This window comes from Chaetodon trifascialis, chromosome 16, assembly GCF_039877785.1.
Source record: "Chaetodon trifascialis isolate fChaTrf1 chromosome 16, fChaTrf1.hap1, whole genome shotgun sequence".
Lineage (NCBI taxonomy): Eukaryota > Metazoa > Chordata > Actinopteri > Chaetodontiformes > Chaetodontidae > Chaetodon > Chaetodon trifascialis.
The window spans coordinates 18,312,486-18,327,516 of NC_092071.1; the positions used below are offsets into that span (position 1 = coordinate 18,312,486).

Here is a 15,031-nt window from a genome sequence, read left to right on the forward strand (position 1 = left end):
AGAAGTTTGGAACCATCAATCAATGGAGGCAATTCCTCACTAAAAGGCAACTGAACAACCCCCAGACCATGAGAAGACATCTGTCATCAAGTCATCTGGTCTGATGAAACCATGATTGAACTATGTGGCCGCTATCCTCGACAGCGGGTGAGGAGGAAACCAGGCAGTGAGCATCAACTCAGTAATACCATCCCAGCAGTCCAGCAGGCTGGTGGCAGCATCACGCTGTGGGGATGTTTTTCTGCAAGGTACTGGGAGACCAGTAAGGATAGAGGGAAAGATGGATGCAGAAAAATTCAGAGCATTCAAAACCTTTTCCACAGTGTTCCAGATCTCAGGCTGGGGAGAAGGTTTGTAATTCAACAACAACCTAAAGTGCACTGCCAAGAAAAAACAGGAGAACTCTGAAAGTCCTGCAGTGGCCCAGCAAGAATCTGGACCTGAACCCGACAGAGCATCTGTGGACAGATCTGAAAATGGCTGAGCACCAATGCTCTCCGTCCGACCTGGTTGAGCTTGAACGATCCTGCCAAGAATGGGAGAAAGTTTCAAAAGGGAGGAGCGCCAAGCTTGTTGGATCCTTTCCAAGAAGACTTGAAGCTGTCATTGCTGCCAAAGGTGCAGTAACCAAGCACTGAGGAATACTTATGAAAATGGGATATGTCAGTCTTGTTTTTGAGGAATATACAAAAGTCTGCTTTGTCATTGTGGAGTATTTTAAACATGAAGGGTGTGAGAAGAGTCCACATTCACACTATTGCTTCAAATGTTGAAATGACAAATTTAACTTTTTCTTCTGTATTTTTTTAATGTAAAAAAAAAAAAAAACAGTTCTGTGTGTGGATGTGTGCTGAAAGAAAATAGTGACACATTCGCTTCAGTTGATTTTATATTTTTTTTATTGAATAAATGATTTTAAAAGGTAATAACAATGTTTAAAACTACATTATCTTCACAGCCATTGCTTACATACTCAGATAACCCATCTATATATATTCTGTCAACCCTCCCCACACTTTTCTTTTGCAATTTTTTTTTCTAATTTCTTTTTGTTTTTTTCTTTTTGTGTTTTTTTTTCTTTTGGAGTCATACTATCATAATAAATGCCCATTTCAAGTCGCGTCACACTAACAGCAATTCAATAGGAAAGGAGGAAGGGTCTAGCTCTACAGGGGATGGATTTGAAGTTCCCAGTTCATATTATTCCATCAACATTTTTCAAGTTACTAAAGCAGACAAAAAAAAAAAAGGATCCAAAAATCAGAAGGAAAGAAATAAAAGTTGGTATGAGGAGTTACACCAGGCAACCCTCCCAGCCCATCAGGCCACTGCAACAGAAAAAAGTCATTTTGTACAGTGACACATCTTCGAAGTCAGTGTCTCAAAAATTCAGAACATAGAAAACCACTAAAATAATTTTGAAACTAGATCCAAAATATTCTTTTGAAAAGAATTTATTTTGATGTACAAAAACAGTCATTTTCTTTTTTTATTTTCTTTTTTAAATCTTTTTTTAATAAAAGTTTCAAACACAAGTTTATTGTAGTTCTTATTTCATTTGTCATTATCATTATTATTATTGATTCATTTATTTATTTTTTTTTTTTTTTAATTCATCTATCAGTGCGATTGTATACCAGTGCAGCTACTGGGTCCAGAGTAAAGAAAACAGGCTTTATCATCTTTAATGGCATAAAAAATAAGGAAAAATCCATCTTTTATACAAAGTATAACTGCTGGTCTTTAGGGAAAAAAACATTTATAAACCCATAAAGCTAGGAGGCACACCATGGGATTTTCATTTTTGTAAATTATAGCAATAATAATAATAATAATAATAATAAACAAGTAACAACAATTTGCAACCATTTTTAACCATCCTTGATGCCACGTACGGCTTCAGAGATATTCAATGAAAATTCATTGAAAAATTGGGTTGCTTCATAAGTCAAGACAGTTGAGAAATCGCACAAAAAAAAGGAAAAAAAAAAACAAAAAGACAAACAACATTTTGTCAATTGCAGGTGTGTCTTTTGGAAGGACAGGAAGCCAGGCCTGAAGAGCAGCATTTGGGCATGGCCGCTGGCATCTTTGGTTCAGTCAAACATACGAAGGTAACACAAGCTTGAGCATTCCACGAAATATGAGAATGACCACACAAGGAATGCTGAGGCTGAACTCTAACCCTGGTATGGAACCAAAACACAATCTGCTACAACAAACTACAAATGTCGTTCCATAATATCCAATGAGGTATCAATGCTTTAAACAGTTAATCAGTACAGAGGCAGGACTATTTTCTGCGTGCTCTACGTAAAACATTAACTCTGCGTCCCACTGTAGGAGAGGCTTACCTTCAACATGCCTAGTCTAAGAGGCCGCGAGAGCCTCGACACAGGACCCTTTCACGAGTCAACACCTCAAACCTTGCCCTTTCAGAGGTCAAATGATTCAGCAGCTAAAGGAGAAACGGAGGACACGCTCGGAAAAAAGCGGCGTCCGATCTTCCAGGAGAGGCAATGACCAATAGTACTGCCACCATCTACCGAACGACACACATCACACCTTGACAAACTAGGCCATGAGGTCGGGCCACAGTGTGGGGAGTAATCGAGGGGAGGGAGGCTACGTGTGACTTCTTGTCCTTTCAAACCTGCAGGGGTGTTGACTTGCACTGGTAGGAAAAAAAGAAAAAAAGAAAAAAAAAAAAAAAACACCTGTTGAACAGATCTGCATATATCAAGGATAGTAAAGGTAACACATGTAGGATTTCCTCTTCGTATATCGCTGTTAAACTGTAATAACGGCCATTAACAGTACATTCCAGAGCCCCATATGACGGGTTTGCTGCAGGGACTTTTCCTTCTTCACTGTATGTGTAGAGTAACGGTCCGTTTTTCCCATAGGGAATTGATCCCAAAATCACCCACGTAGGACTTAATGAAAGCACAGATTCGTGGGGCTACTGTTTGTATCGGTGACAGTCACATCCTTCAGTATTGACATGTGCCGCCATCACTGATCTCACAGCAGTATACTAAAAGAGCAAATCTTACATGCAGCATCTTTAAGTATGATATGATCAATGAGTCCGCATGACCAGTCACGAGCTGTGACCACCCCAATATGAGGTCCGATAGCACCATATTTGTCTTTTAAATCTCTTAATGGTTAATAAGAGTGTCTAAGCCATAGATCAAGCATATCATGGATAAAACCATAGGTCTCATACTCATACATACATGCAACAAAATACATTGCATGTGTATACAAAGACATATATGTAAAAGAGCATGGTCAATTTGGTTTTGCAGCAGAAAAATTCAGGTTGTGCTGTATTGAATGGACCAGGAAATGAATGCCTGACTGCTCCTCTTTGAAACTTCTGATGTAGTGTATTGATCAAAAATGCATACATTTCACTGGAGGCATGAAAGTGTCTTCCCATGGTTTCGACATTTGGGGGAACACCACCACAGTGTCTGACATTATCTTAAGAGAATGAGTGCATGTGGATCTTTCAAAAATAAAAGAATTGAGGACCAGCAGCTGGGTAAGACGTGAGCAAACGGGAGACTGCAGGCATACAGGGGCCCCCGTGTGTCTAAGAAAGCATTAACAACAGCATTCAAGTGAAGAAAACATCTGAGGCCCTCTCCTACACTGTGGTGTGACGATGGGGCTGAGACAGAGCAAACCATGGGACGGAGGAGCACTCAGAGCTTCATCTACTGGTCCATCGTTTATTAAATCATTCATTTAAGGCAACACAACTTAAATCTGGGTCATTTCGGGTTACTGTGGATGGAGTGCCAAAAGCCCTTGACATTTTGCATAAAGAAAAATAACCTGCCAGTTAGTAAAGGCTGTTACGAAGAAAGATGTTGGTCAAGTAACAAGAACCTCTCAAAAATTCCAGTTAGCAGAACTAAAACCGAACCCAAAGCGAGCGGATCAGCGTGACGATCCTCAACTGTTCAAACATTCTGGAAAGTAAATCCAACTAGCCTAGAGTGTGTGGATGTGACTCACAACAAGTAATATTTGGATGGGAAATGGCTTCTTAAGTCCTTACAAAGCCCTGGCTTTTTATTTGTAGACCTTAACTGCAAGCTGCTTGGCCCCACGCAGAGACTCTGCTCTAACGAATTCAACTGTGTTTGCTCTAACCTACTGCCAAACAGCTGACAAAACAGACCACAGAATCTGACCATTTCCTGTGCCGTGGACACACAGATTGACGGGATCTCACTGAACAGCAGAGTATCAGAGGAGAGTAGTAGTAGTAGTAGTAGTAGTGCGGTTTCAACAACTAAATCGACTCGCTGCTTTTCCTGCAGCTGCTCGAGGCTCTACAGAGCACAGTGACATGCACTTCTAAATGACACAAACATGTTGAGTGGATCACTTCCTTTGTGCGTCAAGTGGTGTGTCTTCATTCAAAAATGACAATTTGAATACATCATACTTTGTGGACGAGTGACAATGGTTAGCTATAATCTGAAAAGGCAAGACAATGTTTCCACAACGACACACGATACACAAGACATCCGACGAATGACTGAAACCGCCAGGTTTGACTGGTATTCAGTGGTGCAGCCTTGCCTGAGGATGGCTGGTGGAAGTTTGCATTCAGAGGTTTAAGACCCAATGTATTAGTGACCAGTTAAGTGGCACCGAATGCAAACGCTTCAAGCCAAACGACAGGCGACTCTTACAAAGTGTGGAATAAAAAGAGAATATGGCTTTAAGTAGTTATAGCATGTCCCTGTCAAGTGACTCCCTGCCTGTAAACTCAGAAACCAACAGACACAGTAAATTTAAATGAAATCATCGTTCATGCACATACTTTTTTTGTTTGTTTTTTTTTCCTGCAAGGGACCCGGAGATCCGCCTGCTCCCCCTCTCCAATGCGGGGAGATCAGACCCACTTGTGGCCCGTTTTTACACACAGAATTAACAAATCACCTGCGCAGACGTAATTATCCTCAGACAAAAAATGGCTTCCTCCACAATTACCTTAAAGTTTAAACAAAAAAAAAAAAAGAAGAAAAAAAAAAGTGAAACGGAAAACGAGGGAACGTCGCCGTGAGCTCTAGCCAAACAGTTCAAGGTTTACAGGTTCCACCACAACACACTACAAATACTCGGGAGGACGTTTCCCAAAAAAATCTCTGTAGGGGATCTTTGGGTGAAAAAATCCAATTTCTAATTCACTCTACTGGTGTTCATTTTGTAGCAGACCAATATCTATATCCACACACAGGAATACACACACGATTGTGAGCTCAGACAAACACTACCAGCAAAGGCCGGTTAAAGGGCATCACAATCCTACTATCTATACTTTGGAGTATACAGATCCCAATATATAGTCCCAACTACAACACTACAAGAGTTAACAAGGCTAAAACAACCTCAACAGTCAATCGTTTTTTTTTTTGTTTGTTTGTCTTTTTTTTGAGAGGAATCAGAATAGAGACGACACAGCCTTTGAGAACTGCGGTTGCCTTGCTACATGGTATACATGTCTGGATAGTAAGATCAAGAAAAGAAGGAAAAGAAAAAAGAAAGAATTTTCTTAGTAAATGTAAAATCGTAGCAGAGCCTAAACAATATAAGCGCGGAACTAATCCACCGTAAGAGACTTCCTTCCATCCACAGAATCAAACACCTGATTAGGTTTGCTGAAAATACGTAAGATTAATAAAATCTAGTATTTGTTTAATTTTCAAAAAATATGAATGACAGGGGTTATAGATAGAAGTTTACATATGCTGCAAAAACTTAACCACAGGCAAAGAAAAACAAACGTGGATTTCTTGCCATAATCAAATGATGCTTCGTTGCCACCCGTTGCCATGTCAACGTCTGGGAGACGGCCAGCATGGCAACGGAAACTATCATCATAAAATGGTACAGTAGTAGAAATAGCTAGACCAGGAGGGGGCGGGCTCTCCTGGGAAAAGGTCCGCGGAGAGGTCCAATGATTGGTCATGCGGCTCGCTGTCAGGAATAATGGTTGTAGGGTGGTAGAGGGTGCCCAATGCCATTCTGGTAGTGATGGTGCTGGCGGTGGGCGATGTACTCTGCATAACCCATTGTCATCTTCTCGCTACGGTACCTAGGGATGAGGAGAGAGGTGTTAGTAGAGGCTCTCTGACCCTCGTGTCACGCTGGGAAAGCTGTGATCTGACACAGTCTGCACCAAAGTGCTGTGGCTACTGTAAGCCTGAACAATCTGTTTAACACTGAAGAGTCAATGCTAGACCTTGGAAAATGTCAGAAACACAGAAATTTTTGAGCATCTGTTTTTCTTCCGCTGACACTGCTGAACTCACACTGGACAGTTTTTTTTTTTTTTTAAATGTATGCAGCAGAAGCAGAAGATATCATGTTTTTTTATTCCACACATTCTTCTTCCTTATCAAAATTTGGCTCCTACTCGGGTTGAGCACCAAATTCAGTACTTTGGAGGGTACTGACCCAGTTACCTTGGTACCCGTGTAAGTCAATCAGTGCCAAATTGTGGTGCCTGAGAGAGCAAATGGGTCTGAGAGTATCTTACGGTGTAGAGAGGAAGAGAGAGCAAGACGGCGTCACCCCAACAGCACAGTGAGTCAGGGCAATGGTGAGCAGACAGCGGTGTGGTTGTGTTGCAACACCTGCTGAAATATTTGTAATGTGAAATGCAAAGCTGGCCAGGGAACACGTCTAACCTGAGTAAGCACCTGCTCGAAATACAGCTAAAATCTGAAAAGTGTACCGTGTTTCTGCGGTCAAGACGACAACAACAGAGTGCTCACACTGTGCCCTGCCGAAACGCTGACAGGCGGGAGGCTGTGGGGACGGGTTTGGAGGGGAAAGGAGGCATAGGGAGGGGTTTTATTTTGTGTGATGTATACAAAAATATTTAAATAAATAATGTTGCAATTAAGAAGTTTGGTCTTTTTTGTTACAACTGGAATTAGAATTTTGTTATTAATAAGAAAGTAGAGCAATGAATGACTGAGTTATGCTACTCTCACCCAAGGTTTTATCCAACTTTCTTCACTGTGCAGCTCCTAAAGATGTGTGAACAGACTGGGACACAGATCCCATATGTCATCATACATTTGTCCATTTAAAAGCCATGTTAGCTTTATACGGCTTACTCCTATCAATTTGGGGACGTGGAAGTAAATGAAGGTAGAAGGAAAACAAAGAGTACATCAGTGACAGGTCAGTATATCAGCATGTCTGTGGGTAAATGAATACAACCAGCATGTTCTTACCTGGTTAACTTAATGGTCTTCCTGAAGTCATTTGTGATGGGAGCTTTGTAACCTCCCTTTCGTAGTAAGGAATCTATGGTTTGAATGTGGTCCCAACCTTAATAAAACAAGAGTTGAATCTCTTTACACATCTCTGAAAAACCACATTATGTCATCTTCATGAAGAGCAGGTGAGGCAGCATTGTTAGAGGCACAAAAAGATCTCACCTTGCTCCTTTGCAACCTCTGGTAGGTAGGTGGCGGTGCGCTTTGATCCTTTTTCATTGAAAAACTCTATCCTAATACCGTGAACACCCACCTAGAATTCAAGACAGGCGTGACCAAAGAAACCATATATTTTAAACCCATGAACCACTCCATCCAAACAAGTCAAGTGCAGAGTGCTCGCGTTTGTTTGTGTGGAGGAGCTGCTGCGTATTCACAGCACAAAGAAAGACGCACGTTTGAATGAGCATTTAAGCTGTGCCGCGCCACAATTCTCAATGCCAGTGTTTCAGCAAACCGTGTCTCTTACCTCCCAGTCAAGGTAATCACCGACGTCTTCAAAGTTGGTGAGAAGAGACACTGAGCAGAAGAGGCGAGGCAGCTCATCCCTTGTCATAGGGGGGAAGCGGCTGTCTTTAAGGGCACTGCGGGCATAAGTAAAGAAAACACCATTGCAAGAGGTGATTCAGAGAATAGTGATCAAGACACCCAAAATTCTGATTAGCATGTGCATGATTTGAATGCAAAGCACTAAAATAACCTTTTTTCATGTATTTATTTTGAAGTTGAGGGCAGGTTTCCAATCAAACATGAGATAAACAAGGCCTTTTCTCTAATGCATGGCCCACAGACATACAGAGGCCAGCGTGGACTCTGATCGTGGCGTCTCGCTGTGCTGTTTGTAATGCGTGCGTCTGTACACAGCTGTGTGTGTTTACATGTGTTTGACGGGTCAGCTGTGTCTGCCTTCAGGTCACGAAGCGCTAATGAAGAAATTCCACAGCAGGTATTTAGAGAGGGCAGGGTTACCACTCACTCTGTGGGAGGCTTTTAAAACAATGTCACCGTGAAGTGATGAAATTAAGTTTTAGTTTCTGTCCTTACAGATACCTGCTCCATGTTATGAGTCACAAGATCTTTAAATGTCAATAACATACTGAAGCTTTCTGATTAAAACACTTGCCCAGCCAAGCCAAGTGGCGCACGACCAGCTTTTAACCAACGAGCCAGACAATCGATCCGTTCAGATCAACCACCAGGGTGGGTTCAACCTGTGCCATTGTGTTTATCTGGAGGGGTAAAAGACTAACCAATACAACTACACATTGACTCTTTATTATCAAAACTTTACAGTTTGGAATTTAAACATCTTTACAGCAGTTCATACATTACAATCAAGTTTCAACAATACATTTCATTTATGGCTTTGTCCTCTTGGTGTGAGTGCCAGGTCATCAAGACAAAAGACTTTTGCATCTTTCTACATCGTCCCCACTATTAACAACTCATTGTGTTGGTAGCACGATGTAACTGCTGTTTGTCTGACAGTTAAAGACATACACAGTATATAAAACCTTGTCTTCATTTTTTTTTCAGAATATACTTTCAATCGACCTTCATGGAAAACCTGACTTAACGACATTTAGAACTTTATAAACCATCATAAGCTCGGGTCAAAGAGACACACAGCGTTACAGCAAGCTACAGAAATGACACAGAACAATATCAAGTAATAACAGAAATGGTGTTTTTTGCAGTCATGCACAGGCCAACTATCAGCTGTGGTGGTAATTTACTTCAAGTGATCACAGAACATCAGCCATGTTAGGGGTCTTGATTGTACTATGCTTGTCTGTTACTTTAATTTACTCCACTCTAGTGCTCTATCACAGCATTTGGTCTACAGCTGGAAAAAGAACTTACCTGGTAAGGGTGTACTCCCTGAGTCCTGAGTGCAGATTCATGGCAGAAAATGTACCTATACAACCCCTCAACCGCTTGTCTCTGCCTATTTTCCATGTGACAAACAGCGGGCTGAAAAACAACAACAAGAGGCCGGGTTAAAGACGTTAGAGACTTTAATAACTTGCACGCCACATCTACATTTCTGTTGTGTACAAAAGTTGTTTAACAGTTCACATCGCCAGTTCATTCTGTTTCAGTACACCACAGTTGTTATTCACATTCAGCAGAATTGGGACTATTGTCTTTTACACCACGATGGATCAGTTTTCATCCAAGACTGCAGGCTTTTGTTCACAGCCATCTGTCCACCCTTGACTGGATAACTTCTTATATACATGTAATAAAGGCGTGGAGGGTGAGAGTGGATGAACCCAGTTAAAGGGTAACGCCTATAAGCGCTAAGAAGCAAAGCGAACACGCCCGCAATGAGACAGGGATCATCTCATTGGTCAACACCTGGCATTCAACCAGCTGGGGAATTTTGACCGGGTTATTGCGCAAAGAGAGCAGAGAGGAGATCTGAGTGCAGACGTTTCACGAGTGAGGAGAAGGGCTGGAGCCGGAGTGCATGAAGTCTGTGCAAGGAACAATGCATCTGAGCGCAAGCATGCAGTTTAAGCAAAATCTGAGCAAATCTAGGCACAAGCAGGGGCTATTTGAGCACGAGCAGTGGGTTTTGAGCATTACGAAATCTGAACGTGAAATGAGTAAGTCATGCTCTCAAATTCAAAGACCACACTCTTGAATCAAGACAGGGGAAAAAAGCCCCATAAGCGGAGCACTGTGACTATGTCAGACTTTGCATTTGCGTTGAGCATTTCAATAATTCAATCTGACAATGCCCTTAAGTGAAGGACATGCCGAGGACACTACAGACCCTAAGTATGAGTTTCTCAGACCTGTGGTAGTTTTCACATTGGTGGCCTACTACATTCCTGGTCATGGGTGACTGGTTGAGTTTAGATCTTGGTATGACATGGTGGTTAGGCGCAATCTCTGTGTTCACCCTTTCAGATTGACAGACTTTAGATCCATTTGAATGGGATTTACTTCTCTAAGAGAGGTTTGGATTCTGATAATGTTGCAGGCTCAAATCAGTCAAAGTGTCAGAGGGGCCATGTCAATAGGTTGGCATACATAGGTTGGTACTATAAGCTTAAAAAAACATTTGAAAGCCCCCATTGTGTAAAACTCACTGATGTTCTGAGCCCTTTATGAACAATTTATCTATGTTTTACTGAGGGAAATCACCCACAATTTACCGTGCTCTCACTGACGGAAAAAAACAAACGAAAATGTCTAGTTCTTCATTCATGAAGGCAAGATTATGTTTTTGTTTTCATCTTTTATGATCACACATTACTAATAATATGAAAGCTATAACTGTATTATTGAGAATCAACAGCAAATAATTGTATTATAACTGCACATGAAATATGAGCCTCACACTATGTTAGTCATATATTTCACTTTGTTTGAATCTTTTTTTAACTGATAACAAAACGCCATTGCCCAGGTCGCATGGCGTTTGACATATTTTCACACACTAAGGCCTCACATCCTCTCGCAATGAGGCACTGATTCAAATTACACTGGTGACATCAGGTAACCTTTGGTTTAAGGCTTCATGTGGCTATTGGACTGAGCCTTGGAGACAGTGTTTCAAAGGGTATTTTTACATTAAAATACTAACACCAGATGATTTTTTTGAGTGTGTTTCACGTGTGTTATCAGTGGCAATACTAATCTGGTTTGCCGAACTAGGCTCGGGCAACACTGGGACAACAGTCTGAGAAAGCACAACTGACTTGTGCATGAATTAATAGCAGCAACCATGTGTGCAATCTTGGACACGTCAGTTCAGTGTGAGTTTCAAATGCGTCTCACATTTGAATATGCAAAGCCTTTTGCGTGGAGATGGTTAGGGGAGTTTCAGATAGACTCTGTGCAGAGATGTTAGTGTGATAAGATATTGAGAATGCACTTGCATAATGAAAAGGGTCCAACATATCGGATTTTCTCTCGAAGGTCAATGTGCCAGTAGCAGCATTTCAACAGATTTATAATTCAAAACAGCATCAGCAACACATGCAAAGACAAAAAAAAATATGATAATGATAAAAAAAAGAAATAAATCCTCTTGATGTGAATGTGCAAAGTACAAAGAGAATAGGAGTTGCTTTATTTTGTACATATAGAATATGTGTGAGAGATTGTTTCCAATAATAGATAATACTTTCCAGCACACATCTTGGGGATGTTGAAAATATTTACATACCATTAACAGCCCATCATGTGATAATGTATTTAGTGTCTTTATGGCAAAGTGCAAGCTTAACTTTAATTTGTCACATGACAGTAGACAGGCACGTTTAAAAAACAAATCACTATTAAGCAACTCCTTTGACTATTTTGACACATTTAAAGTTTGCCCTTGTCAATAAATCACTCCAAAGTTAACTGGTCCATACACTGGATTCGTCATCCATGGTTGAGATGGTTAACAATCCCCTCACGACCTCAGAATGTCAGTTAAACGGCCGCAAAGTCACATGCTGTCCCTTCTCAACGCTGCTATGAGGTGGGGTCAACGGACAGAAAAAATACATTTATTATTGTCATGGTTCAATTGGTCATAACACATAAAAATCTAATATTCAGTGGATGTTGCCAGTGATTAAACACCGTGTTTGTGACGGTTATCTAACATTGTCAATGCTGTTTTTTTAGTTAAATGTGGCCATAAGGAATGCTTAGGACTGCTTAGTACTTAGCAAGAACCACCTTTTCTTTGTTGGCTTGATGCTAAATCGGCTATTACTGTTATTTTCCCTCGACTGGACAGACCACTTAGCGAACCAAACCTGCTGTAAAACGACCGAGTAATATGACCGGAAATCTGACAAAGATACCAGGGACACTTTATAACACATTTACAATTAAATTAATTACTACAAGCTCATTGGTACCTCGTTGCTAAGCTAATGTAGCTCAAGGCTAACAAAGCTAAGCCTAGTATGTGGCAACCCAGAGTTCATTGAGGGCAACTTAAAAGATTAAGGATACTCGTGTTAACTTTTGATGTTTTGTATACGTGTGTTGTATTTCGGAGTTTTAATGGTCCATCCGAAGTATCAAAACTACTGTTGTCAAACCGAAAAAACAAGCGATGTTATCTTACTCGTTCCACCCTGTTTCTTTTAGCTGAAGTGTTAGTGGCTAGCTAATATTAGCAAGTAGCAAACGGCTTAGCTAATGTTAGCCAGTGTTTTTCGAGTTGGACAAACAGTATCGCGAAAATGTTGTTTTTTGTTTTGTTTTTCGCCGAGTAGCGACCGAAAATCTGAAAGTGACGGCGGACATCGTTCCGTGATATGTAGCGGAGCTTGATAACACATCAAATCATTCATTGTAACGTTAATGTGAGATTTAGTTCAGCTGCAGGCCAGTGCAGTCAATCTCTTTGACAAGGCCCAAATTCCAACTTGGCCAAATGAAGCTGTGATCGTGAGCTTTTCACGTTAAATTCATCTTTGGTAAAATGTTGTTTCGATGTGACAGTTTGTGCCCTCAAAACTGAAGCAGATTCCAAAGGTAAACCCATCAAGAGTGCCTTAAAAGACATTTGTGGAAAGAATACATCAGTGAGCTTTGACATGCAGCAAAACAACAAAAGACAAAAATACTCACTAGGGATCATTTGTAAACCTGGGTGTTCTCGGAGGTTGGTATCCGTACAGATGGCAATAAAGCACGTCAAAACAGAAGCAGCACATCTCCGCTGAGACGACCATTTTTCTGCCTCCACTTCCCGAGCCGGGTCCCGAGCTGAGATTCGGGGAGAGGCCGGATGAAGTGTAACCAGCCGGGGCTGGGGACAGAGCGTTTGTGCCGCTGCTACCACTACTACTACTGCTGCCGCTAACGTTACCCCCGGGTCCCCCCAGGCCGTTGGCTCTGCTAACGTTCGCCGTTGCTGCAACGGTCGCGGAGGAGCCAATCCCCAACTCCGAGCCACAATGTCCGGTTCCTGCCACCCCGCTTCCCGCCCCCACCCCGCCGGGACCCCCCGACCCGGGCGATCCCGACAGTTTCTGCTTCTTCACCCCGCAGCACCCGGCCGCCATCTTGGAACAATCTGCACCGACACACCGCTTCCGACCCATAACCGTCACCGCGGGAAGGGTGGGGGGGAACGCCGACCAGACGTAGAAATCCCACTGCGTTGATACGTACGACGGACAATACTCCACTTTCACTCTTTTATTTTTTTGTCGGACGACGAAATAACCGATGTGGTGAGAAGACTGCAATGTCACCCTAGCGTTGCCTTTAAAAATGCGTGACTTCGCTACGCAAAATCCATAGCTGGATAAGCGTTTTTTCCATGAGTAGTCAGCCAGTCCAGCTTTGGACCACGGTGTTCCAGTGGATCACCGATAATGTCAAGTCCCAGGAAAATATTCACCCCTTCTCCCTAATACGACACCATCCGAGGCGAGCTCAGTCAGTTCCCCTTAAACGTACAAGTTCAGGGAGTGCACAGTCCGAACAGGCCGCAGATGACAGTAGCCAGGCGGTCCAGATGTGAAGCCGACAGCCAGTGCGCCGTAGCCCCGCAGCACACCTCTCCAAGTGGAAGCCGGGAGCTTGAGTACGCAGGACCCATAAGCTTCAGCACAAATTGCGCACAATGTCTTGGGTAGCGTAGCTTCTCATTGCACCAGCTTGTTTGCCACTGCCTCACGAACTTCTAATTACACAACAGGCCCAGTATGTTGGAATTCCAGACGCTGGGATAACGCAGGGTAAAATGGCATCTGACAATGCGGGGCTGGCATGGCACAATGAAACGCGTCAGCGCCGAGCAAGTCATTTCAGTACCGTTAGCCCACAGTTTGCACCTGCGTGATGTCTGTTCTTGGACCTGGTTTCAAAAAAATCTCAATAACACCCCCGCGTCAAATGGAGAGCTGAAAGTTTTCAGTACAGGATTGTTTGGAGGTTGTCATCCGTTTATGGGGATACATATAGAAGAGCATTCTAGTCCGTGAACCGTGAGAAATCCTCCGGGTTTGGCAACCCTCGCTCCGCACCCGTCTCTCAGCTGCTACCATTCAGTGCTGTTCGGGTAAAAGCCCTGTGATCAGTCTGTGGGCATCGGTGTCGTCGGCACTCCGGAAGCGGATTCAGAAAATGTGTTGCGCCCGGTTGCTACACATTATGCGTAGCTTTCGGGGGGTATCAAATTTGCAATTCAGGAGAAATGTGCGGTGCGATGGAAGCATGCGCGCTCACGACGTCCATACGCGTGTATGCGTGCGTGCGTGCATGAAAAAAGTAGCGGTGTCCGTCAGCTGTAAAAGGCGTAGAGCTGAAAAGCGCAGTCTCTCCACTATAGGCCTGTTAGTTATTCTGCTCTTCAGTGTGAATGCCGTAAAGAGGACTCGATGTGTTTGACTCAGGTGATTTATCCTGCAACCAAGCGTCTCTGTGGGCTAAAACACAGACTGAAGTTGTGACTTTCTTTTTAAATAGTTCCTGTTAAAGCGACTTGTCTTTTTTAAAAAAACATTCAGAGTGACTAACATAGAATCTTGCAAATATCATAGTCCTGTGTTCAGTGGATAGATCATTCTGGGCCTCATGACCACATCTTCTCTGGGACACTGAAACAGTCGCCTAAATACATCTGAATGCTGTAATCCTGTCACAAATGGCTCCTGTCCAGTTCTGGGCCCCCCTGAATCATTGTCCAAATCCAGCCCTTCGTATTTACTCAGAAATAAATGTATCAGTAAAGAGAG

General features: G+C 42.5%; 1 protein-coding gene across 1 annotated transcript; it reads right to left on the reverse strand.

Annotated features, from left to right (window-relative positions):
* Positions 1 to 1,610: 1,610 nt before the first annotated feature.
* ammecr1 (AMMECR nuclear protein 1) lies at positions 1,611 to 14,531 on the reverse strand. Its single transcript, XM_070982832.1, has 6 exons — positions 12,915 to 14,531; positions 9,183 to 9,293; positions 7,789 to 7,903; positions 7,482 to 7,572; positions 7,275 to 7,371; positions 1,611 to 6,124 (listed from the first exon to the last, which is right to left on the reverse strand). The coding sequence occupies exons 1-6, from the start codon at positions 13,388 to 13,390 to the stop codon at positions 6,010 to 6,012; spliced, it is 1,005 nt and encodes a 334-aa protein (XP_070838933.1). The 5' UTR covers positions 13,391 to 14,531; the 3' UTR covers positions 1,611 to 6,009.
* Between the last annotated feature and the right edge of the window lie 500 nt (positions 14,532 to 15,031).